This window comes from Tyto alba, unplaced genomic scaffold (assembly GCF_018691265.1).
Source record: "Tyto alba isolate M040663 unplaced genomic scaffold, T.alba_DEE_v4.0 Super-Scaffold_40, whole genome shotgun sequence".
Lineage (NCBI taxonomy): Eukaryota > Metazoa > Chordata > Aves > Strigiformes > Tytonidae > Tyto > Tyto alba.
The window spans coordinates 15,962,471-15,987,630 of record NW_024881316.1 but is presented as its reverse complement, the minus strand read 5'-3'; the positions used below and the strand labels follow the sequence as shown (position 1 = coordinate 15,987,630).

The 25,160-nt window shown below is 35.6% G+C and overlaps 1 protein-coding gene across 4 annotated transcripts in view; it reads left to right on the top strand.

Moving 5' to 3' along the window:
* The window catches only part of MYO6 (myosin VI), a 106,909-nt gene that overhangs the window by 61,132 nt on the left and 20,617 nt on the right, over window positions 1-25,160 (top strand). For all 4 annotated transcript variants that reach the window (XM_042802982.1, XM_042802985.1, XM_042802984.1 and 1 more), the window contains 15 exons: window positions 435-526; window positions 989-1,061; window positions 3,221-3,348; window positions 4,374-4,469; window positions 6,514-6,687; window positions 10,375-10,413; window positions 11,975-12,068; window positions 14,026-14,156; window positions 14,289-14,366; window positions 15,714-15,843; window positions 17,651-17,741; window positions 19,012-19,162; window positions 20,507-20,715; window positions 21,072-21,150; window positions 23,401-23,561. In XM_042802982.1, coding sequence (XP_042658916.1) covers window positions 435-526; window positions 989-1,061; window positions 3,221-3,348; window positions 4,374-4,469; window positions 6,514-6,687; window positions 10,375-10,413; window positions 11,975-12,068; window positions 14,026-14,156; window positions 14,289-14,366; window positions 15,714-15,843; window positions 17,651-17,741; window positions 19,012-19,162; window positions 20,507-20,715; window positions 21,072-21,150; window positions 23,401-23,561 — 1,726 coding nt within the window. The remainder of the gene's footprint in view (window positions 1-434; window positions 527-988; window positions 1,062-3,220; window positions 3,349-4,373; window positions 4,470-6,513; window positions 6,688-10,374; window positions 10,414-11,974; window positions 12,069-14,025; window positions 14,157-14,288; window positions 14,367-15,713; window positions 15,844-17,650; window positions 17,742-19,011; window positions 19,163-20,506; window positions 20,716-21,071; window positions 21,151-23,400; window positions 23,562-25,160) is intronic.

The following is a 25,160-nucleotide window of genomic DNA, read 5'->3' as shown; positions in this document are numbered from 1 at the left end:
TAAAGCTTTTGTCCTGTTAGGCTCACTGAGATTCAGAATAGGGCATGTGTTCTGGTGTGTTCTTGCCTTGCTAAGGTGGTCAAAGAACAGTGAAAAAAGGGAACCTTTGGTTTTGGGGTATATAGAGCTATGATATCTTGTGCCAGCCTGTTGTAACATGGGTGCATGAGGATGTATTGATACAGTTTCATTGCATGGTAGCATCTTGCTTTAGTTTGATGCCAGATATAACTGTCTGTTATTTGTATTAGAAATATGATCTTCCACAATATTTTTAGATCTGTCTTATGTGAAACTTGAAAATCTGTAACAGCTTTTATTTTACTGAAAGAAACAGTTACAGATCTGAACACATCTTTAAATATTAGCACTGTGAAGCTTTTTTTAAATTCTCTCCACTTGTTTATGATAGAAGTTTAACTTCTGTTTTTCAGAATACTTTGAGCACAACAGTTATGAACAATTCTGTATTAACTACTGTAATGAAAAACTGCAGCAGTTTTTTAATGAAAGGATTCTGAAAGAGGTATGTTATATGTAATGATATATTTGAGGATTTATTTTTTTTAGTGAAGAGATATTTAAAGTAGCACTTCTTTCCATAAGATTGCACATTATGCTTAGATTAAAAAATAATGCAGTTGGCAAACTATTTTCCTACTGTGTGACATCTCGTTGTGCCAGAAAATAACATGGCTTTTTGAAAAATCAACAATCTTTTCTTCTTTTTCACCATTCATTAAAATGAGGCATCCAGATACTGGACAGTATCTCATAGCTAATGGGAATATCTAATTGCATGTTAAGGAGGTGAAATTTGGAGTATATTAAGCTGTGGAAGGAAATTGTAAAATCTGCGTTGATGCTTTATTTAAAAATGTCTTCATGTTTGCTTAAAAAAAACCCAACATTTTTTGTGGGTAAAAAAAAATATGGTGAGTGGTGTTTTCTCTTTCCAATTACTATATTTTTTTTTTTTCTTTTAAAGGAACAAGAACTTTACCAAAAAGAAGGGCTGGGTGTTAATGAAGTGCGCTATGTAGATAATCAGGACTGTATAGGTATGTACTTCTTGAAATCTCAACCTATTCATTAGTGTCATGGAGGAAAAAAAACAAGCAGAAGAGGCAAAATACATGTAGCACTAGTAATTTTATGCTTTTAAGGACTGTTGCAACTTTGTCAATTCTCCCAGTTTTGTATAACGTTCCAGTTCTGGTTGGTAACAGAGCCGTGTTGTCCTACAGTGTATAATAACTGCAGCTGGGACTTGTGAATTTCTTGTGCATTTTCCTAGAACACCTAAATAGAGTAAATAAAGTGAAGAAGGGGGTGAGGGTGTCTGGGGAAAAATGTTCCATGAATTGAAAAAATACCATCCCATTCCCTCCACCTGTTTTGAGCCAGGGAGCAAAGAAACAAAATGAGCTATAGGCAACAGGCTGTAGATGTTACTGCTGCTTTTAGGCTTCCACAGACTGATACATACCAGAGGCTTAAGGTTTGTTTGTTTGTTTGTTTTTTATTTTTTCTCTCTCTGTGTTCAACTTCTGTTCTCCTATTTGGTGTATTGTCAACAAAAGTTCATTTTGCTTTTGCATTTACAGTAATTTGCTTATGGTAAATAGCCAGTCCTGGCTGAACAGAGTGACAGAATTTAACATCTGTTACAAAATGTCTGGTTCTTCTGAGTTTCTGTAGCTTTGCTGAAGAAGTTTTCACTTAGACAGATAGGATTGTACAGTCACTAACTGTGGCTTAACTAAAGGTAACTCTTGTCAACCAAACTTTTTAGCCACTTTGTGAAAAAGCAACAGGAAAGTATTTGAAGGAGGGAACAAAAGCATAACAACAGGAAAGAGGTGGCTTCTATGAATACAAATCTCTCTTCTAGTGGTTTAATAATATATTTAATAATGTGTGTATGAGCCTAAGTCTGTTCCCAAAAAGGTTTGGGCAGCTTACCTAAGGATAGAGGTATCATTCCCTCAGTCACAAACCCTTTTACTCTTCCAGCCAACATATGACACCTCACCACAGATTTGACACATTTCTTTATTGTATGAGTTATTCTTACATAAGTTAATAAATTATAGCTCAGTTAAACCACAGAATCTATGCCTATTTTGTTCTTTCATAGTCAGGAGAAAAGGATTTTCTACTGCCTTTTCAAGTGAGTGAGAGAAATAACGTTGGTTTCTGCCAAAATATAGTTTTGTTTAAGGTGTTGGACCAGGCCAGTGACAGCAGTGAACATGTAGAAATACTAACTGTCACAAAAGAAAAGGATATAATGTTGACATGGACAATTTTTTAACAGTATGGAAGAATCTTAAGAACAGTCATTAGTATGTTGGAATCTTTTGGTGGGATGGTAGTCATCTCAGTAGCTAAATTAGCTTACTCAGATTTTGTAAGCATAAATCCTTTGCTCTGAGAGTATCTTTGTGCTTTATATGTTGCCTCATAGTGTTTACAATCTGTACAATAGGGATTGCAGCAGTACAAGCATTAGTCATTTCTTCCTTTCCATAGAAAAAAAGGAAGTAGTAAACTTCCTCTTACAAGAACAGTTTCGTAGATAATACAAAGCAGTTTTAAAAGTTGCAAAATTCTTGTGTCTAATAGTTTCAAGAGCATGAATTTCTATGTCAGCTTTTAAGGGCTTTTCTCTGTGTATGTGAAGGATCAAGGCAATATACTTGTAAAGAGTTGAAACCACCACTGTATGTGCAAGTCTGATTTGCCTTTCTTAAATGCATTTCATTTTTTTTCCTGGATCCTGTTGTGAATGAAAGTATGTGCCTTTTCATGCTTTCAGTTTTGACATGTGCTAGAACATGGATGAAAAACTTAAAAAACCCCCCAATAATATAAGCAATGATCCAATAAAGAACCTACGGTCATACCACGGAAACATTTAGGCGCCTTTTCGGAATTAGATGACTAAATTTGACTTGAGACCCAGATTAAAAATCAAACTGTTTTCCACTGTGTTCCTTGTGTTAGAGTTAGACTTTGGTATGTATAGGATGTCAATTAAAACAGCAATTCAGATATGTAGAATTAATTTGCAATGACTTTTTGTATTTTGTATTAACAGGCATCCCTAGATCTCTTTATACAGAATTGAATCAGTAGCATTTTAAACTTGTAATGTTCAGCTCTGATATGAGTTTATATATTCAATTTTTGTAAATATATTTTGTTTTATTAATAGATTTGATTGAAGCAAAATTAATAGGTCTACTGGATATTTTGGATGAAGAAAATCGTCTTCCCCAACCAAGCGACCAGCATTTTACTTCTGTTGTGCACCAAAAACACAAGGACCATTTCAGACTCTCTGTACGTTTATTTTTGCTGTCTGTCTTGTTTTAATAAAACAATTCTTGGAACAGTTGATAGTAACACTTGATTTTAATGAAAACCTTTCCTAAGAAATCTCATACCACACCAGTCTGCACAGTCCATATCCTTTTGTTAGGGACAAGTTTGGTTATTAGGTTTGTTGAAAAGTTCACTGAAGGCTTAAGTCTTCTAGCAATTCCAATATCCTGCTGAAACTAAAGCTGTATTCGTCACTTACATTTGAAATTTGTTAACATCTAATGCATGAAAAGGAAATAACACATTTTAATTTAGATTATTTCATATCAGATGAGCTATTTTGCTGGTCCTTTCAAATACTGCTTGCACTGGAGAATATTTGACTTACGCGGAGTGCCTAGCTAGCACTTCAGAAATGAAAATAGGGAATACAGAAGGAAAATCTTTTTAATTCTTTAGGATACAGCACTCTGTGGAAGCTTAATGTGAATCAGTGCAATTTATGTACCTGCCTTCTGTTGAAATGCCAAAAAAAAAAGTCACTGCTGAAAAAATGTGAGCAAAGGGAGCCAAATAAAATTGTCATCCATTTACCTTTTGTTAAGTTTCCACTTAATCTTGCTTAACTGGATTGCTGTGCAATGTAAAATTTTTGTCAGTATCTGTACGATCAACTAGGTTACCTTTTAAAATGTACCATCTAAAAACATATTTTAAGCTTCTGCCTAATCCTATTCATATGACAAGGCTATTAATCAGCTGTGGAATGAATGGTATAGAAACTGGTGATTAAAGGCAAAAGAAAATCAACTAGCTGGTGTTAGCAATTTGGGTGACTTATTTTGAATGTGAGGTATATAAGGGTGTGAATGAGAATGAAAATAGGTTTTTGGAATACCTTGGTTTGAACAGGAATGGTAGTGGTACTGCAGGAAGTGTAATTTTTAACACCTAGGGCTCCTGACGGAATCATGGTAATGTTTTAAGAATAAACTTTCTCATTCTTCAGTGTAATTCTTTGTAATTCCACTTTTTATTTTCAGATTCCTAGAAAGTCTAAATTGGCTGTTCACAGAAATATCAGAGATGATGAAGGCTTTATTATCCGACATTTTGCAGGAGCAGTATGCTATGAGACGGTAATTTTACTTGCGCAAAACTATTTTTGTTACACTTTGTTGTTCTTTTATATTTTTCAGTGTATGTAGGTTAAATAAGAAAATTTAATCAGAGGAGAATTCAAAAGTTGCTATGTCTTAGCTTTGAAATTAATTTGTGAGTATGTGACAGAATTGACAGTTTCATTTAACTTCTTAAATTACAGACTGTTCTGTGTCATTTTTATGTAAGAGTTTGTTACAGATCTATAGGTAATAGTGGCAATATTAAATATAATCATTCATGATCTACTACAAATCTTACATCAACAGATGTTTGCATCTTGGGGAGACTAATTTACTACATGATATAAAAGTATTGTTAGACTTCAGAGTAGCTTTCCAGAATCATGGTTATCCTTGTATGCAATCACTGTTCATGTTATATTAAAAATCACATTTTATACTGTTTGTTTTCTATTTCTACTGGCAATAGAATCATTCATTTAAGAATATGAAATACTTGAAATTGGGATCCTCAAAATACATTCCAGATTCTTCTTATTTTCTTATTCATCATTGAAACAACTGAAGCCAGTATGTAAAACCTAATTTTTTTTAAAGTAAGAGTTTAAGATAAACAGAAGATCCAAAATGCTTTGTTGTTCTGGTCTTTACCTCCAGTGTGTAAGAGGAAAGCTACTTCTAAAGACTTTTTTTTTTTTTTATTTTTTTGTTATTTGAAAATGCGTACTTTGAGGTCTTGTTCTTATTTACTTCAAAATACTCCAAGATTGATAATGATTGCTCTGCTGTTTGGAAGTAGGCACATTCTGCAGGTCATTTTACAGATAAGAAAATTGAAGTTTATCTCTTACCTATCTGATTTTTCTGAGGTCACTTAATGAGTCAACATCAAAATAATAAATAAAACCGGAACACATTTGTTCCAAGTGCTCTGTGTTAAACTGTGTACCTCATCCCGGTATGTTAATAATACCTTAGAGTCCCTTCAGGAACAGAGGAGCCAGATATGAGCACCTGAGCTCTACTGCCAGAGCTAATCACATACGAGGTAGCTTTAGTCCAGAAGCTATGCTAATATGCTTGACTTAATTTATGCCCTCCCTCAGAGGGACTCAGCGTGGACCTTAAAACTTTTGGACTATGGCTGCCTTGTACCTCAGCTGTTATTTGTTTCTCTTTCCCACTATACTTGTGGCAGTTCTCATAATCTAGTTTGTGGTGAGGATGCTCATCTAGCTGCATTCATATTCCAGTCTTGTGTGTTCATAGTCCAAGGTAATTTTAGAAGCCTGTGTCTGTCCTTTTGATTCTCATCACCATTTAATCCTTTTATGGGATACCTGGCAAATTCATGTTTTCTTTGAATTAGTCTTGGCCTCTTCTGTTCATAAATATCAAAGTCACTATTAAAGTTGCTCCAAAAGCTATTCAGAATTTTGTTAGTGTGAAATTGGATACTAGTGTCTTGATCTCTGAATTTCAGTGTAATGTATTGTTCTTAACTTCTAAAAGTTAGTAAGCCTATTTAAATAAACTGGAGAGATAAGGTTTGTAGGAAGGGACCATATCCTTTATTAAATCAGTTGTTCTTAAATATAGTAATATTAAAATAACCGTTTTTCATTTAACTTTCCAAACTGTAGATGCACTAAATAGTGTGCATGTTAATTCCCCTTTCACAACAGATCTTTAGTGATATTACAAGCAGTGAGGAATTAAGCTTCTCAGAATTCCCAAGTGATGATGTGCTTGAGTGCTGGAAATGGAAACGAGGAGGATAATAGTTGACAAAAACACAACTGATCTCTTAAAAGGCACTAAACCTTGGGTTTTGTAATTCCAACAGCATTCTTCAAATTTAATAACTACCTTTTCTCTGACATTAATGTTTTGTGTGTCCAGTTGATAAGATGTTTGAATAATGTATGAATATTTGCCCCACATATTCTTGCTGATTTGTGATTAAGTATATAACTTTGTTTTCTTTAATTTTCTTTAAGACTTAAGTAACTGGGACAGTGAAACAAATGTGCTATTATTTCTTCGGTTGCCTTTTCAGATGCAATTTGTGGAAAAAAACAATGATGCTTTGCACATGTCCCTTGAATCTCTTCTATGTGAATCCAAGGACAAGTTTGTTCGACAGCTCTTTGAATCTAACACTAACAACAACAAGGATCCCAAACAAAAAGCTGGGAAACTTAGTTTCATAAGTGTGGGAAACAAATTCAAGGTAACATAATACAGCAAAGAACCTTACCTTCTTATAATATATGCCACTTTTAAGTTACCTGAAATAAGTAGAACCTAAAGTTGGGACAACTAGTGGTAACGTGAGATTCAGACAAAGAAAATTTTGTTAAATAGATGGTTTTTTGATTGAACTATAAGAAACCAGTATATTCAAGCTACGTGCTATGCATTTCTGTCAAAAAGATGTTTCATAATAGTCCTTACAAAGATTATGCAGTAAATTTTAAGTCAGAATTTTGCAAAGCCACATAGAAGTCTTTATTCAAAAGGCTTAAAGTCTTGAGATCTAAATTTGGATCCTGTGGGCTTTAAGGGCTTCTAAATGTAACAAACGGTGTTCTTCCATCCAATCTTAATCGTGCATTCTAGAAGATGTATCATTCAGCTACAGTTTGCCATTCTCAAAATTCAATACCTAACCTAACCACTGTTTTTCCTCTTCTAAAATATAGTCATGGCTTTCACAGAAAGATGTTCACTGTGCTGAATGTTTCCTTTCTCAATACCTGAATTTGATGCTTCTCCTCATTTTCTCCTTTCTTCTGCTTGTGGTAAAGCTGACCTTCAAACTTTGTCTTCTCCGAATGTTTTCTGCATCCTTTTCTCATTCAGCAGTTTTATTTTAGCTGGACTATTCCAGCTCAAGATGTCTAGAAAAAGAACTATAGGGGAATTAAGAGATGAAAAGCAGGCACAACCGTGGGCTGCAGGTAAATTTTTCAATCTCATGGATTTACTGTTGGTAGAGCTGCTGCAATTTCAGCAAGAGCTCTTCTCAACACATTTGGGCCAGATCCAATGAAGGATTTGTATGCCTTCAAGTCAAGTGCTGCGATGTTTTTGGTATGCTACATTAAGTAGGGCACATAAAATCCCACATCATGTGTCTAGCATGATTCCTTACGCAGTCCCTGGGGAAAGCAAGTATCTTAGACAATATAGAAAACTTCGTGTAGAGTGCTAATAGCAGAAGAGCATTTCTGCATTTCTGTTCCATGTCATGGTAAAATGCTGAATCAGAACTGCAAGATAAATTCATTCTTGCATAATCGTATCTTGTGGCTGGTGTTTAGAACTGTTCTCCAAAAACTCAGGGGATGAAGAACGGGAAGGATATGGTAGCAGCACTTGCTTTTTGTATAGCAACAGTATTCTGCTTCAGTTCTACACTGTATTCAGTATTTTTGTCTACTGTATTTCTTGTAGTGCCAAGTTATTGATCAATCTGACAAAGGTGGTTTCTCTTTATACCCTTCTGGAGACGGGTTGTTATGTATCCAGAAGTAAAATTTTGGTGGGGCCAGGAAGAGTAGGAGACAGAGGGTGACTTGTAAGGTAGTGGTTTTGGTATTTAACTGAGAATTGGGCAGCCTGCTCTTTTCAGTTTTGCTCTGACAATTATTTCCTCCTTCTCCTTATCATATAGTGGCTGTAGAATTAAACTGTAGCAATTGGTTTGATATAAAATACATGATCACAATCCAGACTGAAAAATGGAATTGCATACAGATAAGCCATCTCCTGAGCCAACCCTGCAACCGTGAGTCTGTTGTAGGTGAAGCTATAATCCATTGGTTTTTATAACTGCATTTTCAAAATGAAACCAACTGTGGGATCTTTGAGATAATTTCCACTTTCTTCCATCTGGGTTTCAATTCCTCTTGGCTTTAGCACCCCACATCCAGTAGATGTGGACATGTGAATGATACCATTGTCCAAGCGGGGCTGAAGTATAAAGGGAGGCATTTTTTAGGTTAAGCAGCAATTGAGTGGGGAACTTTTCAGGTTGCCTTTTGGATTTCAGTGTTCACCTCTACACCTAGAACATGACTAAAGTCTTCTTTGGATCTGGCCCACCAATATATAATTCTCTCAATGTTTTCAAGTTTCATGGCATTTTGAATGTATGTCTTACTTCCAGTAATTCATTTAGTGTTACCTTCCCAGACACAACATGTGCTGCTGATGAACACTAATAGCCTTGGAAATTTCACTTCAGATAACATCAAAATAAGTTCTATTATCTAAGTAGAAACTTCACCTCTTTAAGAATAAGAATTCTTAGTGTGTCAGTATGTCAGTCACTCTCAAATTCTTCTGATGACATCAATTATTAGGTGATGTTGCAGGGACTTCTCTTTATGAAATCCTTCACGCATCCCTTCCTTATAACAAATTAAAATTAATTCTCATAAATCAGTTGAGGAAATAATGATTAATTAGTTCATCAGATCTACTCAATCTTTCAGATGATTTACCTTACTACAGTAATGAAGGATTAAATCATAATAATTCAAAGAGCAGCAGTTTTAGCAATATGTTTTATTCATGTGATCATTTCATTAGTGAAATTTACCTGAGAATGGATCTGGCTTATTTCTTGTCAAATCACAGAGTATAAGGAAGGGGTATTTTTCCTCTGGCAGAAGTGTATTTTGTGGATGGAAATTAGGCTGTCCCAAAACTAAGCAGCTTTAACTTAAGAAAACCTAAAGTTTATATTCAAGTAGAGATGTAAAGTGTGTGTAAGAAAGAACTGAGCAGGAGGTTATTAGTGTTTGTCATGCCTCTTGTGGCACCCCTTCTCTCTTTCTAACCATATTCACGATAAGTTAAAAAACAAACAAACAAACAAACAATTTTATCTACTGGAAGGATGACTGACAGCTGTAGGTGACACATGTTGCTCACATAAATCTGGTTTCTTGGACTCAAGGTAATTAAAATATTTGGTTAAAAAAAAAAAATACTCGAAAGTCAGATCCTTTCAATTTTGGTTCCATTACAGAAAATGAGGAATATGTTAGGCCATACAGAATTTTGTCTTACTTCAGTCTATATACTTAAAGCTTGCTAGTAAACTAGCAAGGCTGACACAGCAGTAAATCTATGTGGTAGAACAGACACGTCTGTAAAGTAAAAGTATAGCTGCTTTCCTGATGTGATTCTGAAATGTTTTAAGGCCCTACCAATTACATTCAATAGCAACTGTAACTTGTTTCTCCTGATAGTCTTTAGTCTCTGGTGATCTTGTAGACTTGCCCCCAAATAATCATAGGACTGTGGTCTTTTCTCATCACAGTATGTTTAAATATAGCCTCAGTAAATGTGATTTAAAAATCATAGTCTATTCTCATTTATAGAGAATTAAAAATTTGGAAGTTTGGAATTAAAAATAGATTATGCGTGTTCATTCACCTGAATGTTGACTTAGCCTCAAGAAAGCCAAGAAAATTCTGAGCATATCTGTTTTCTGTGTTAATTATTTAACATACAAATATATGCTTGTTGTAGATTTAATTTGGGCTTTCACAAATTTTCAGTGTATTTTTAAATTATTGCTGATCACTCTCATTTTCTTTTCTATTTTATTACATAGCGATTATTTCCTTTATTTTCCTAAAGGAGCTTGCACTTTTTTTGATAATTAGTTTGTAGTAAATAACTAGTCCATACAATATCGTTGTACAATTAAACACAAGCAATTTCCTCAGGACCATTCGTGCACACTTGCATGATTTTGTCTGTTAAGATTTGTGAACGTTTGATTTATCAGTTCTGTCTTATTTACTAACAGTGAACATGCATGCAGTAATGCAATACCTCTGTGTGTGTATTTCTGTAGTTGTTGTGTTAAGACTTTTGAAATATCTGTTTTCTTTTACAGACTCAGTTAAATTTGCTTCTTGAGAAGCTTCACAGTACTGTAAGTATATATACAGATAAAGGTTCATAGTTTTCTGACATAAGTCATAGATTATCTCAACAGTATTGCTTACAATAAATGTGATAAGTAACTGCTTTGGAGGTTGCTGTTATGTGACACTTTTGAAATATCTTGCTGTGCAGGTGATGATTATTGAGTTACTTCAAAAAAAACCCACCACCTTTAAAAAAGCTGTTGTAGAATGAAAGTTACACAATTTGAGTAAACACTTTTACTTCCTTCCATTCACTGGTTCTCATTGCTGACTAATTTGCAGAAGATTTAGAAATGTTATTTAGAAGTAAGACAGATGATAATTCATTATTAATTACTGTTTTCAGATTCCAAAAAGCCATTAAAAATAAAATGTTTAACTTCACTTTCGTGATAAGCTGTAAAATGCACAGATGTCCAAAGAACCTGATTCACCTAATGAATATTTGCTAATTTATCTGATACAATTTGATAGTTTGTAGAATTTTCCATGTAGTTCAACATAGACATTTATTTTTAGAACTTGGAGTTGTAGGAGCACATTCTTGTTTCTCGTGACTGCATATTCTAACCAATTCTAGGTAAGAGGTTATGCTCTGTCAAAAAAAAAGAAAAAGGAGAAAAAACATGGCAAACAAATGGGACAGGTGCTGGAGTGTAGCAAGCATTACAGTTTTACCCTTGAGACTGCTCTGAAAGAAACATGGTCTCTTTCACACAGAACACTCTGGAACTGAGACCCAGTCCAGGGAAAAAGTATGTGGCCAGGCTTTCTGTACTCTCTGTTTAGCTAACCCATGACTGAGGATGTATTGTTAACATAGGGCTCCCTTGGCAGGTGCTCTTTCACTCTCAGCTGAGATAGAAAAAGAGAGAAGACACTGCAAAGCAGGAGTAATACTGTTTTCTCAGTCCCGATTTTGTTTTAGTATATAAGGTAGATTATTATTAGCAGCCAGCTGTTCTAGGAAAATCTGAATAATTGGATGGTGTTTTGCAAAAATGTCATCTTTAATGAATGTGAAATGATTGGAGAAAACAGTGGTCAAAATTGTAGAGACAGCATTCATGTTGATAAGAGAGGAGCAGAGTGGAACAACATGGGGGAAGGGATAGTGAAGCCAAGAGAAACTGTAAAAAGAAAAAGTTAGAAGAAGGGAAGGTCAAGTTCATCTGGCTTGACTCCAATGTCAGGAGGCTGGTAGCATGTTCACTGATGAGAACTCTGGAGGACTGAAGCATTTAGGTGATGTGACTGTAGAAGATAACGAGGGTAATAGAATCTACACTGCAAAATCGTAATTAGATTGTACTAATGTTAAGAAGAACAGTTGAGTGAAAACTGAAGAGTTGAGCATCCAATTAATAGCTTGAACATTGAGATCAATTACAACAAGACCAAGGCTAAAGTGCAAAACTGATATAAGAGAGAGAATGAATGTCAGCATTTCTCTTTTAAAATACTATTATTTTCTATCTTTTCCCCACCCATAATTCTTAAATGATTAACTTATTTCAGGAGGTTTTAAAACGTGTAGATTCTGCTAACTTCTTGTTTTGGTAATAGGGGTCTAGCTTTATTCGCTGTATCAAACCTAATTTAAAGATGACAAATCACCATTTTGAAGGAGGACAGATTCTCTCGCAGCTTCAGTGTTCAGGTAATGTATGCCTCTGATACTTTTTCCTCTGTTCATTATTTTGGGCTATATAGATTGACCTAAGTTTGAAATATGCAAGATGGAAGCAATATTTCAGTGCTTGAACTGTTGCTTTCCAGAAGGTAGCTTATTTATGTCTTAAGAAAAGTTGTTTAGATTCTTAGTAACATAGATCTCATTTTAGTCAACGGAACCCTAGAAATAATTCATTCGAACAGCCATAAGGTCTCTTCACAGGAAGAGTTGATGTAATTTCCATTGACTGTTTTTCCATTGATTATAACGAGAGTTCAGATGCCAGGTGCATATGTAAGAAGCCATTTAGCCATGTATTGGCACATAAATTTAGATTTCCTGACCTGGAGATGAATCCCATTTATTTGAGTTGCTCACAAAGTTAATAGGGCAGCAGTTGAGACCCGAAAAATAGAATTCCTTTAAATTACTGTGGTAGTTGAAGTGTTAGAAACTCCTGCGTGCACTTAGAGGCAGTCAGTTTTAGCTGAGATATGTAATAATTGAAACACACCTGTTTTCTTTGATTTTGTGAATACTGTGGTAGAGTTGACTTGTATTGTTTTACTTTCAGAATTTCTTTATGCCACTGTTACTTTGATTTGGAGCTGAACTTCCAAAGAGAGCACTTCAGCATAGTCTTTCCTGTTACTTTGTATACTAGAGATTGCAATGTTACACTTTCATTATTCTCAAATGTTACATGCTTTCCAGTTCTACAGCTTTATTTTAAAGAGTGACTATTAGCAGGTTTGATCATGCCCCACTGAACAACAGAATGAACTGCTTGCTTGGGAATTAGAGTGCTGGTGTTGTCATTTTTCATATGACGTTTGTTCATCAAAGTGTGTCAATGTTTCTTTTTTTTTTTCCCCTTTTCTGTATTTTTGTACTTTCAGTAGCTTGTGCTTATCTTTTCTCTTTTTGAAGTCAGGGTACTTCCAGGTTCTCTAGCTGATGTTTTGACAAGCCCACATGTTTAACATGTCATGTTATCATCACAAAAACTTAACAACTTTTTCAATAATTAGGATTCCACTAATATAGTTAGTAGTAGCTTTCTTCAGGTTTAACAGCGTATTAACTCCCTCCCCGCCAACAATTGCAATATTTTACAGTAGTCTTACAAGCTCACTTTTCCAGATGTGCTTTCTTTAGCAACATTAAATGAAGCTTATTCTAGTAAAACAAAGTCATAACATGTAATTTTAAAAGAGCAGGATGTAATGCTATAAAGACTTATTTGAAAAAGAAAGACCTAGTGTAAACAAATTTTCTTTGAAAGCAAATATGCAAAAGATTTAAGTTTAAAGACAGCAACCATAAGTTAGCTTTTAACTTAAAAACTTTTATGCACGATCTGTTGATAGAGTTGTGTAAAGCAGTGGGAAAAAAGTGGCATGGGCAGAAACTGACATGGCCTATGCTGCTTGAAGTAATTTGGCCTTTTTACTGACTTGATGTCTGTGCTTTAGTGATGTCCTAGTGGCAGCCAAAATGTAGTAGCAGTATTTGGGACCTTAAAATTACATCTTAGCAGCTGTACCACATCTCACGAATATCATTGACATGATGAAAATAAAAGCCTAGTTGGGGTGGTTTTGTCTTTAAAAATGAAAATGTCAAGTCTGCTAAAAATAAAAAAAAAAATACTTAGAAGAAATATTAGAAAAAAAAAATCCTTTGCATGGTTACATGTTACCTCTCAAATAGGGAGAAAATTTTATGAACTCTTCTCATCTGTTCAGTATTAACTTTTTGTGAGTGATCACATGATCAAGAAATGTTAGAGACTGGATCAAGCCACAGCTGAACTTTGTGGTTTAGTCTTTGAACAATGTCTTTGAGACTTATATCATAAACTACTGGTTATCATAAAGATTATTGCCTCATTTTCATTTTGCTGATAGCAGCTTTTGTTCTTGTGTTCCCATGAATTTAGGAATGGTGTCAGTTCTGGATTTGATGCAAGGTGGTTTCCCTTCACGAGCTTCATTTCATGAACTGTATAATATGTACAAGAAGTACTTGCCTGAAAAACTGGCTCGACTGGATCCTAGGCTTTTTTGCAAGGTGGGAAATAAATTAATTCTTCTGTATCATCCAGGGCAGACAATGTATTATGGGTTTTTTTTGTGTGTGTTTTGAACTTTTTTTTTTTTTGTAGGAGGCAGAATATAACCCTAACTGTTTTCTGTGTTTCAGGCACTTTTTAAAGCCTTGGGATTGAATGAAAATGATTATAAATTTGGGCTAACCAAGGTGTTTTTTAGACCTGGCAAGGTAATGTTTCTCTTGGAGTCCATGAATGTGAATCTTAGAATAATTTTGATTGGAAGGGATCTCTGCAGGTGACACTGTTCAACACGTTGCTGAAAATGTGACCAATTTAAATAAGGTTGCCCAGAGTTTTTTGTAGATAACATTAATTTTCTGTGAAAAAAATCAGAGTTAATACTGATATAATCGGTTTCATAGTCTTGTTGCTAATGCTGCTGTACTCCTAATGCAACATGTGTATTCCTAAACATTCTACCAGTCACTTTAGTCTTATGTTGACTATAAAAAAGAGCAAGTTAGAGCAAAGAAAAAAGATTTTCTAGTAAAATCTATATATAGCTGAAATATCTTTCTGTGATTCTGAGCAATGCTGCTGCTATGCAGAATGTGTATCCTATGAAGGCAGGCTGAGAGGGTTTGGATTGTTCAAGCTGGAGAAAAGAAGGCTCCAGGGAGACCTTATAGCAGCCTTCCAGTACTTAAAGGGGCCTACAGGAAAGATCGGGAGGGACATTTTGTCAGGGAGGGTAATGATAGGATAAGGGGTAACAGTTTTAAACTGAAAGAAGGTAGATTGAGATTAGATGTAAGGAAGAAGTTCTTCTCTGTGAGAGTGGTGAGACCCTTCCACAGGTTTCCCAGACAAGCTGTGGCTGCCCCCTCCCTGGAAGGGTTCAAGGCCAGGTTGGACGGGGCTTGGAGCAACCTGGTCTGGTGGAAGGTGCCCCTGCCCAGGGCAGGGGGGTTGGAGCTATGTGATCTTTAAGGTCCCTTCCAACCCAAACCATTCTATGAATTAGGGAGCTGTTGTGACTAGAAAGGAAAATTACTGTCCCAGAAGAATGTTCTCACTGTCCTAATTACTGAAAAGTAGAAGTGCAGAATTTTCAGAAAAGTTTGCCTTCAGTTGGACTCTTATACAAAGGTTAAAAACTGAGAAATGCTTTCAGGGCTTTATTTTTTTCCTAGATACAAAATTAGAGCTGTCTTGAAGTTGTGGAAGGCCAGAGTAAGTGTTCAGGATGTAGAGAAGCAATTAATTTTTTAAAATTTTGGCAATAAATATTTAGTGCTTAATAAATGGTTGGATTATTCAAAATGCTAAAAGTGTTGCACATCAATTAAACAAACAAAAAAAAGCAGTAGTCATTTTTGTTATCATTAAAGAATGAAATGATGCCAGACATACCTGCTCAGTTGAATTAATTGAAAGCTGATATGATGATGACATTCAGTTTACATTAAAAATATTTTACCTTTTTAACTCAACATACTCTTAAATAATAATGTCTAACACTCTCTGTTTTCCTAATTTGTAAACCTTTTTTTTTTTTTTTTTTTACTATTTAGTTTGCAGAGTTTGATCAGATAATGAAGTCTGATCCAGATCACTTAGCAGAGCTAGTTAAACGAGTGAACCACTGGCTTATCTGCAGTCGTTGGAAAAAAGTTCAGTGGTGTTCTCTCTCAGTGATTAAATGTACGTATTTTATATTTTATTAAATCAAAATGTTTGTTAAAAACATAGAAAAGCAATTATTACCACCCTGAAATGTGGCCAAGGGCATGTATAGCAGATGGTTACATAGTAAAGTCTGTGTAATTGATTCAAGGCTGGTGAGACTTTTTTATGCTTTGTTAGGCACATACAGGCCGGGCTTACAGCAGAGATTTTACAAAGTGGGCCATATAGCCCACCACCGATCTCCTGTGTCCAGTCTGCTTGGGTGCTTACTGAAGCCTGGGCAAACACTTGCTCAGAAATAACTAGTTATCACAAGTCTTGCAGGGGACAGACTCCTACATCAGCAGGAAAGAACAGTAGTTCAACTCTCAGCTGACAACATGGAGTTATTTAGTTCTGGGAAAGGCCTGCACAGAGGTTGTCATCTCCAGACAGAAACTGCATATTTGAAAGCACTGACAGGAATTACGGGGCAAACACCTCTGCTCCAGCAATTACTCCTGATCAGCAAATAAGTGCCTATCACCATCGATAGGCAGTTTCTAAGTGCTTGGCCTGCTGAACTTACTGTGCAGAGTAGCAATGAGGCTGTATGGAATAGAGATTGATGCTTGTGGGATGCTTCAGTAAAGGTGTCTGGGAGATGGGGAAAGGTTTGATGCAGGATGTCAGGGATCTATAATCATGGAGGATAGAAAGTACACATTAAGATGGGGAAGAAAGGCATAAAGGCCTCATGCTTTATGTCTGTGCATTTGGGCCAGTGCAGTTGTGACATCTACATCTGTCACTGATCCGATACTATTTGTTGCTGTTTATACTGAGTCAAATAGAATTTGTGAATTCTTATCATACAGATTTCAGACATCAGAAACTGTAACACTAAAATCGTGTTTCTGATCTAGAAATCTATGTTTAGTCTATTTTTCAGAAAGACAGAGCAGAAAGTTTGTCATTACATTTGAAAAATAGAAACCCAGGGAAATAAATGCTAGTTTGATGTACCTTAATTTTTTCTTAGTGTTTTATAGGAAATTAGAAGCTAATTTTATCCCCCAAATAAAGCTGAAATAGATACACAAAAAGTAGAGTGCATCTTTGTGATTACCTAACTCCCGTAGTTCAATATCACTGTGTTGACAAACCATGTGCTCAGCTGACAACTAAAGGCAGCATGGATCCTTAGGTATCTGTGCTTCCTCTGGATATGTAAAAACTGCACTTACTGTTGCACTTCTGAGATACTCAGCCCATATGCTCATGCCTGTGTCTTGACATTATTCTCTGTTTAACTTGCCTCCTGGTCCCAATCATTTGAGTCTTTAGATGAAGACTGTATTAGAACAACAACAGCTGGAGGTTTGGTTTTGTGTCCTTTAATTTCAGTATCGCAGAGAAATGCTCAGCAAAGTTGCAGCCACTTTATTATCTCTAGCAGATATTGGCTACTTGATTAACCTTCAGCACAGGACTTGGACTTTGAGCTGAGTATTTCCTGCTTGCTAGGTCCAGTGACTGCTCACTGAGGTTACTGATGTCTGTGAATCTGGGCAGGGGATGGTGCACACGTGTGTGTGTGTGTGTGTGTGTGTACGTGCTTAATTATTGCTGGATTTTTTGGTGTCAGTCTCTATGCCTGGCTCAGGATTGTGAATTATGTTGTCTGCTGTGTCTGTCTTAAGTGTTGTGGTTCTGGTATAGACCTAGCTCTCAAGCATAGATAGTCTAGATAGAGTTTTGAGCCATCAAGTGTGTGAGTAATATAGGAATTGTGTTAAATTGTATAAACCATTAATACTCAGTATCCTCTGTGTGTTTCCAGTGAAAAATAAGATAAAATACCGAGCCGGTGCCTGCATTAAAATACAAAAGACTATCCGTATGTGGCTTTGCAAGAGAAAGCACAAACCACGGTAAGAGGATATTTCTTGGTTGAAGAAAATGGATTTTTAATAATAGTGTCTTGTGAATGTAAAAAGAAGATTTACTCTTCTTAACTAAATATCTGAAAAATCTGAACTCATAGAATGATGCAAATATGACTAGAAAAGACTTAGAGAGGTGCCGTGTTCCTCCTCTTTTTCCCAAGGATGAATAGACTAAATCTGAACCTTTCCTAAGAGATGTTTGTTTAGCCCTTTGGTCATAAAATCCTTCACTGATAGCCTAGTTATTAGCAATACTTAGTTAAGTCTCTCTAAATTAAATTCATTAATTTTTGTCTTTTACTCATTCACACCATCTTTTATAGGTCCACTTTCTTTGTTATCTTAAAAATAATTGTGTTTTCTGTCTGTCTTGTCTCCTGTTGAAAATAAGTAATTCCATTAACTTTAATCTGATTGCCTGGAGTACTGATGACAAAACCACTTTGGTCACTAAGCTCTGCTGACACATTTTTGTTCTTTAATAGGGTTCCAAATATCTGTTCTTTAATAGTGGAGTTCTTAGAAAATGTTTTCTTTTACATCTTTTGATAATTATGTTTCATTTTGTACCTTTGCGTTTATGACCAAAAAACCCGGTTTTTAAGGTGTTCTATACTCGTCTTTAAAGATTTGATTTAATTTCTACTTTTTGTGTGTTGTTTACCAGTTCAGGGATTTCTTTATAGGCAGACTGACTCTGCAGAGGTGTAACTTGTATGCATTTTCTCCATTACTGGTTGTTAAAAAAGCTCCAGGTTTTCCTGGACTGCTCTTTTCCCCAGACTCTCTTTTTTTTTAATCTTTTCCCTGTGGGGTCTAATGACTGGGTTCCCTGCTGTGTAGTTCTATCTGATTCAGTCCCATTATTGCTCACTGACTAAGTGGCGCAACTCAACATTTATCCACTCCAGTCAAAATCCTCCAGTGGATACTAATGATTTGTTAGTGAAAAAAAAAAGAACAAAAAATAACAACCCAAAACAACCCCACGTTAATTTTCAAAATAAAATGCATTTTTCCATTTTGAGTTGTCACTATCTACTAATCATTTTTAATTATTGTTTGCAAAAGACTGCATTGCTTTAGTTACTTCATGTGATAATGTTTGAATTTCAGAAAAAGAGGGTGAGCTTTAGCAGAAGGCATAACTTGTCTCTCCTATCTACCTCTTTAATGTGAGTGATTATTAGTAGTTTTAAAAATATCACCTTCTAAAGACATCTCAAGATACAAATAAACTCTTTTCCCTTCACAGCATTGATGGCCTGATAAAAGTGCGCAAGCTGAAGAAAAGGCTTGATAAATTTAATGAAGTAGTAAGTGCTCTGAAGGAAGGGAAGGCGGAGACAAGCAAGCAGGTCAAGGAGCTGGAATATTCTATTGATGCTTCAGTGACCAAAATTAAGGTGTGGCAATAATCAGATAAATAGTTTTTTATTACTGGAATCTTTTAAAAACTTAATCTAGAGTACAAGGCCAATGTATTTTTCTTAATAGAAAAGACAGTTTAATACAGAGGACTTAATTTTCAGAGGCACTGGTTAAATCCTGTTTAAAATTATTTGTTAATGTTACTGAAGTGAATCCTAAAACTGAGTACATGCATCTAGATTGGTTATTGTCTGTGTTTCAAAATTGGCACTGGAGAATTTAAAGCAAAAATGCATGTTGATAGTGTGAGACAAGTAGTGTTAATAATTTTCTTGTAGCTTTTATTAATAGAATAATGCATAATAGCAATGCTTTAAATTAACCAGGGCTGAAACGTACAAGTATTTATCACAGAGTGAAGAGATTTATATTCTAGTTACAAGTTTTTTTCAGACTTGATAGTAAAGAGAATTCAGCTTGTTGATTATACTTCAGGGTCTATAGTACTCAGTTTCTTACCGCAAACATACACAGTCAAGATGAAAGCACACTGGGATTTACTAATGTTAGATAAAATTTGATGTGTCGAATTTTTGTTTCATGGAATATTATAGCTTTCGTAGTGTACTGTATTAAGATCTTTCTATTTAAAATCATGGTTGAAAAGATTATAGAGTTAACCTGTCAATTTATAGTTCTCTTTTCTAATAAAAATACAATAATTTGATTATGATCATGGTACACCCTCAGAAAAGGTCAGCAAACACCTCATATCACAGTGTTATTAGTATACATCAGTGTGAATTGTAAAAATAAATGAAATTGTAGCTGTCAGTGAGGTCTGGAAACATATGTAGCAAGGGCTATTGTTTTAAATGTTTCCAACCTGTTATTTGCTACTAATACCTTTTTTAAAAAAGTCACAGCATGGTCCAATACTTCTACTGAGTGCTAGCACACATAGTAAGAAAAGCTATTCCGTGCTGTGACATAAAGGGCAGAGCTGTAAATAACCGCTATAGCAACTAAGAACATGACACAGAAGAGGAGGCCCTTAGTTTTCATCTTAGTGTGGTAAGAATGAATTTCTGTTGCTTAAAACTTCAAGGTTTAAAAAAATGAAGTAATATTTTAAAGAGAAGTCAGTTTTAATTTCAGTGATAAAATGGAGATTACTTTGTATGGTTTTATATGAGTAGTGGAACCCCAGGATTTTAGGAAGAAATTGAAGGAGGTGCTCGAGCTCCCCCATCCTGAAATGTATATGATTATACTGCTGAGTGCTCTCATTTCACTTAATAGTTTTTCAACATACATTTTTCAGAAGTGAAGTGTAAATGTAAAACAATATAACCCCCCCTTATTATTTCATTTTGCAGACCACTATAATGACTAGGGAACAGATACAGAAAGAATATGATGCTCTAGTTAGAAGTTCAGAGCAACTTCTGAGCGCACTGCAAAAGAAGAAACAGCAAGAGGAGGAAGCAGAGAGGCTACGACGCATACAGGAGGAAATGGAAAAAGAAAGAAAGAGACGTGAAGAGGAAGAACAACAACGAAGGAAGGAAGAAGAGGAAAGACGTCTGTGAGTTTTGAATAAGTTGCTGGTTGTAGAATGGAGAAGAAAAAAGGAAAGGCAGTTTAATGAGATCATTTTTAGGACTCCTATCCTTAAAGAGAGTCACTTGGATTGTACTCCTGGTGTGCTATGCAGTGTTAAAACAGTCAGAATATAGAATTACAGAAGTATGGAAGAAATTATGTGATGCAGATGGAAATACAGATGGAGTTGGAGTTTCTTGACTTTACATGTAGTGTCCTTTCATCAGGACTGTACTGACTTCTAAATTACCATTCAGTTTTATGGAAGATGCTTTCCCATCCCTTGTTCGTCTGCATCATAATAACATGTTTTGATTTCTTCCTTCCATTTTGTAATAGGAAATCTGAGATTGAGGCAAAAAGAAAACATGAAGAAGAAGAGAGGAAAAAGAGGGGAGTTGAAGAAAAGCGTATTCAGGTTAATGTTTTAGCAGGTTTTGGTTTTTTTGTTGTTGTTGGATTTTGGGATTTTTGTTTGCTTTTAATTTGTTAAAAATGTTTTCCACTGCTTAGGTTCTTCTCTGATTCCAATGGCTTCATTTTATAAATGTGTCTCTCAGTCATTCAGCAATGTTGCTTTAGTAATAAATATAAGGCAAAAATCATGATTAGGACATCCCAAGACCGATCACCTATTTCTAGTTCACATGAAAGTTCAGGTCTTCCGAGTAGAGGTGCACTTGTTCTTAAGGTTATTTTAAAGTTAAAAATACACAACACTGGAGAATCCTAGTTTCGCCTTTGAAGTTTTTGCAGATATTCCATGTCAGGCAAGTTTGGCACTCTTCGACTAGAAGTTACATCTGGACTCAGGCTGTGTCATGTACCAGGTTAACTGTAAACTCTTTCAGAATACTGGTAATAATGACAGGATGCAGACTGTCTCCAGTAGCCCTTTTGTCTACATTTCTGTAAAATAAATACATGCAGTTTGAACCCAGGTCCTCCACCCCTTCCCCTTGACTCCTGACACTTCTTGCTGATCCCATCATGAACTCTCACTCTGAGACATTTGACCCCTATGCCCTTGTTTTCCTCTTGTCTTGGAGATTGTCTGTGTGACCTGGGAGAGCAATCTCAGAAAAAGCTTCTCTGTAGGAGCAGTTGTAGCAAGTGCAGGGCCATCCATGGTCACTGATGTTTACAGACTCTTTTAAGCCCTGTCCATGATTAATAAGAAGCATAATTTTTGTCCTGTATCCTCGTATCCCTGGAGTTAGACTAGCACTGTTTATATCCTCCTTGCGTCTGCATGTTACTTTCTATCACCTCATTCTTGATAAACAAGTCCCTGGAAGTAACAGAGAAATTACAGCATAACTTTGATGAAAACCAAATCTGTCCTGTGTTATTTGGTCTATTAGCTATATCGGAATAATAAGCACTACCAGCTTACAGAAGTTAAACATAAAAAGAGTAAGCTGCTATTTGGTTAGTCTCTAAATCATTGCTTGGAGACCATTGCAGGTGTGCCAAGTGTTTTGTGAGAAATTCAAAGGAGAAGTTTCCATTCAGACTGTTTAAATGGAAACATTATTGCTTTATCCACTGAGGAAGCAATATGGCCCATTGCCAGAAGGTTTAAATACTTGGTCTGCCAGAACTATGAGTTCTAGAAATCCCTAGAAAATCTCTAGGGATTTTCTTTATTTGTGTTTGTTTCTGAGATGTGGATATCTGCAATGCAGAATGTAACTCACACTTTTACTTGAAAACACTGCTTTTGGATACAAAGCAAATATTTAATCCAGTAGATTATTTCTTTCTTCTACATACAGTTAATTACTCATTATCTCTCCTCCTGGTGGTTGTTACTATCAACTAATCTAAAATGGGATTCATAGAGTAAAGTTGCTGGTGTTACTGCATTGCTTTAGTGGTGCAAATTCATGATGATGAGTGGGAAGTTACTTTGTCTCCTTTCTGGCTTTTGAGCACCAAGAGCAGCACTGCTAAGACTTGATGTGTATGACTTTCAGAAGTATGAATTGGATGGTTGCATTTTACTTACTGTGTGTGCAGGACCATTTGTTAAATAATGATGGTAAACTGGAATTATAGTTTAGCTCTGCAGATGTATTATATCTGGATTGCTACTACATTTCAGTAAATGGTAATTACACCATTTGCTTAAATTCAAAGCCGAATAGGTCCACAGAGGATTACAGTGTTTGTCTTTGATCACTCTTCAAAATGAACTGTGGACCTATATGCAAAGCAATGCCTATTGCGGAGTCCTGTAATGCCAGGTGCACAATATTAATGGAGTATTGTGTTAGTGCTATGGAGGAGTAAGTAACCATGTCGCTCTGTATCATCTGAGTTTTAATGATTCTAAAAACTTCTCAAGTGTAATTTTCATATTAGCTAACACAAAACTTCATGTGTTCTTTAAATAAGGAATAATTGATTGGCACTTTAATTTGAAAAGGTAATATGAGTGGAGGACAATAATGATTTGATAAACTGTATGAAAACCAAGATGCAATCTGTAGCTCTCTTGGTTTTGTTGGATCAAGCTAAATACTAACGTTACTTTTTCAGTTCTGTAAATTTTGCATGTTTTGAAAGCTATAAATATACTAGTTGGCATATTTTTCTAATAATTTGCTTACGTAGTGTTTTGGTTTTGGTTGCCTAAGATTAAAGGTGTGTGTTTATAAAACAGGCTGAAATTGAGGCTCAGCTGGCTAGAGAACGAGAAGAGGAAACCCAGCATCAGGCAGTGCTTGAACAGGAACGTCGTGATCATGAACTTGCAATGAGAATTGCCCAGAGTGAGGCAGAACTCATCAGTGATGAGGCTCAGCTTGATTTAGGATTGCGCAGGTATGGAGTTAAGTAGTTACATTTCTCTCTCTTTTTTCACCACCAGCCTCACCTCCCCTTCCCTGCCCCCTCCCCCCTACCTTGGTGTGTCGTCTTCTTATCCTGATCCCTTTGAGAAGACTACTCTCTTGTTGGTCTTATATATCTGTATTAAGTAAATGGCCCTTTTAAGTCAGTGTATTGGAATATTTTTCAAATTAACTTGTGAAATTCGTTGGAAATAGATTTTTTTTATACTTTCTCTGTTTTGCATCTTCCTACATCAATAATTTAGTAGGTGCTTGTGAATATGGCTGCAGTTCTCTTTCTCTTTGAGTTCTGGCCAGGATGGCAACCAATTTAAATTATTATTTTTGACTCATTTAAAGCAGTGAATGGAACTTAACTGTCAAGTAGTAATAAAATATACCCTTTCTGTTACTTGATCGTTCCAGTAGTACAGTGTGAATTTGTGTGTGTGGTTTTTTTCCTTTTTAACAAGAAGCCCTCTTTGAATGTAGAAGTAGTAGTTATTTCTGGGTCCTGACTGGTAAGTTTTTTAAAGTGGAATGAATATCATAGATGTGTTTGAAAATTGAATGTTGTCTTAAACATTTTGTCTTGTGTGAAATCTTTGATGTGTCACAGGAAGTGCTTGGCTTTTGATTTGCAGATCCACACTGCCTGCAAAGCAAGAGCTCTTCGTGTGTAAAGGGTGATGCCCTAGAAGCAACTTAGAAGTTCCAGTAAAAATGGTACTTATTGGTCAAATTGCATAAAGGGACCTGCAAACATGATCACATAATTGGTGACTTCGTTAGTGCCAGTCTGCTCAGTTTGATGTTGTTGAAAGAAGGGATGTAAGAAAATCCCAAGTGTTTCAAGCTCCTGGATGTGTTCTTTGCTACTCAAATTTTATCTAGCGGTATACTTTTTTTTTTTTAATAACTGCATGCCTATGTGAGATAGCTAGGTAAATTTTTTTGTCATGTGCAATACTGATCTTCAGACACTTCCACGAAAATTATTGTGGTTTTGCCCTCAGTTATACAATAACTGTCATATTGTCTCAGATAAGACTTGAACATGCTCAGTTGGATGTCCAGGTGCTAGACAGACAGCATTCTGGAGATTTTCATGCTTTCCCTGTTTGGAAGTTGATGAAATACTCTGAAGTCACTCTAGTGTTGCAGCCTGGCAAAGAGAGGCAATAGACAGGAAGAGCTCAGAGAATTCAGTAACTTTTCTGGCAGTGAAGCTCTAATCTCCACAGTGTTTCCTACTGCTCCTGGGTGATCCTGATATTTGTCTTCCTTTTGTAGTCCCAGAATGGATGATGAACTAACCATCCTGATAGTTATGACTGCCAGTTTCTCTTTGCTGTGTAACTAGTGGTAGGAGAACAAAGACTTTTTTCTGAATGATTGGAAAGTGCAGAATGGTCTGAACAAGTTAGTGTAGCAATGTAAATCCTTTCTAGAGCAAGACTGTATATAAACCTAGAAAAAGTAACAGAGGTGTATTTCTACTTATTATTATTGCTTTTTAGCTCATTAGCAATTTCTCTTCCTTCTGTTTCTACAGTCTGCTTAAAAGAGTTTTAAGCATGTCCAAAACTGA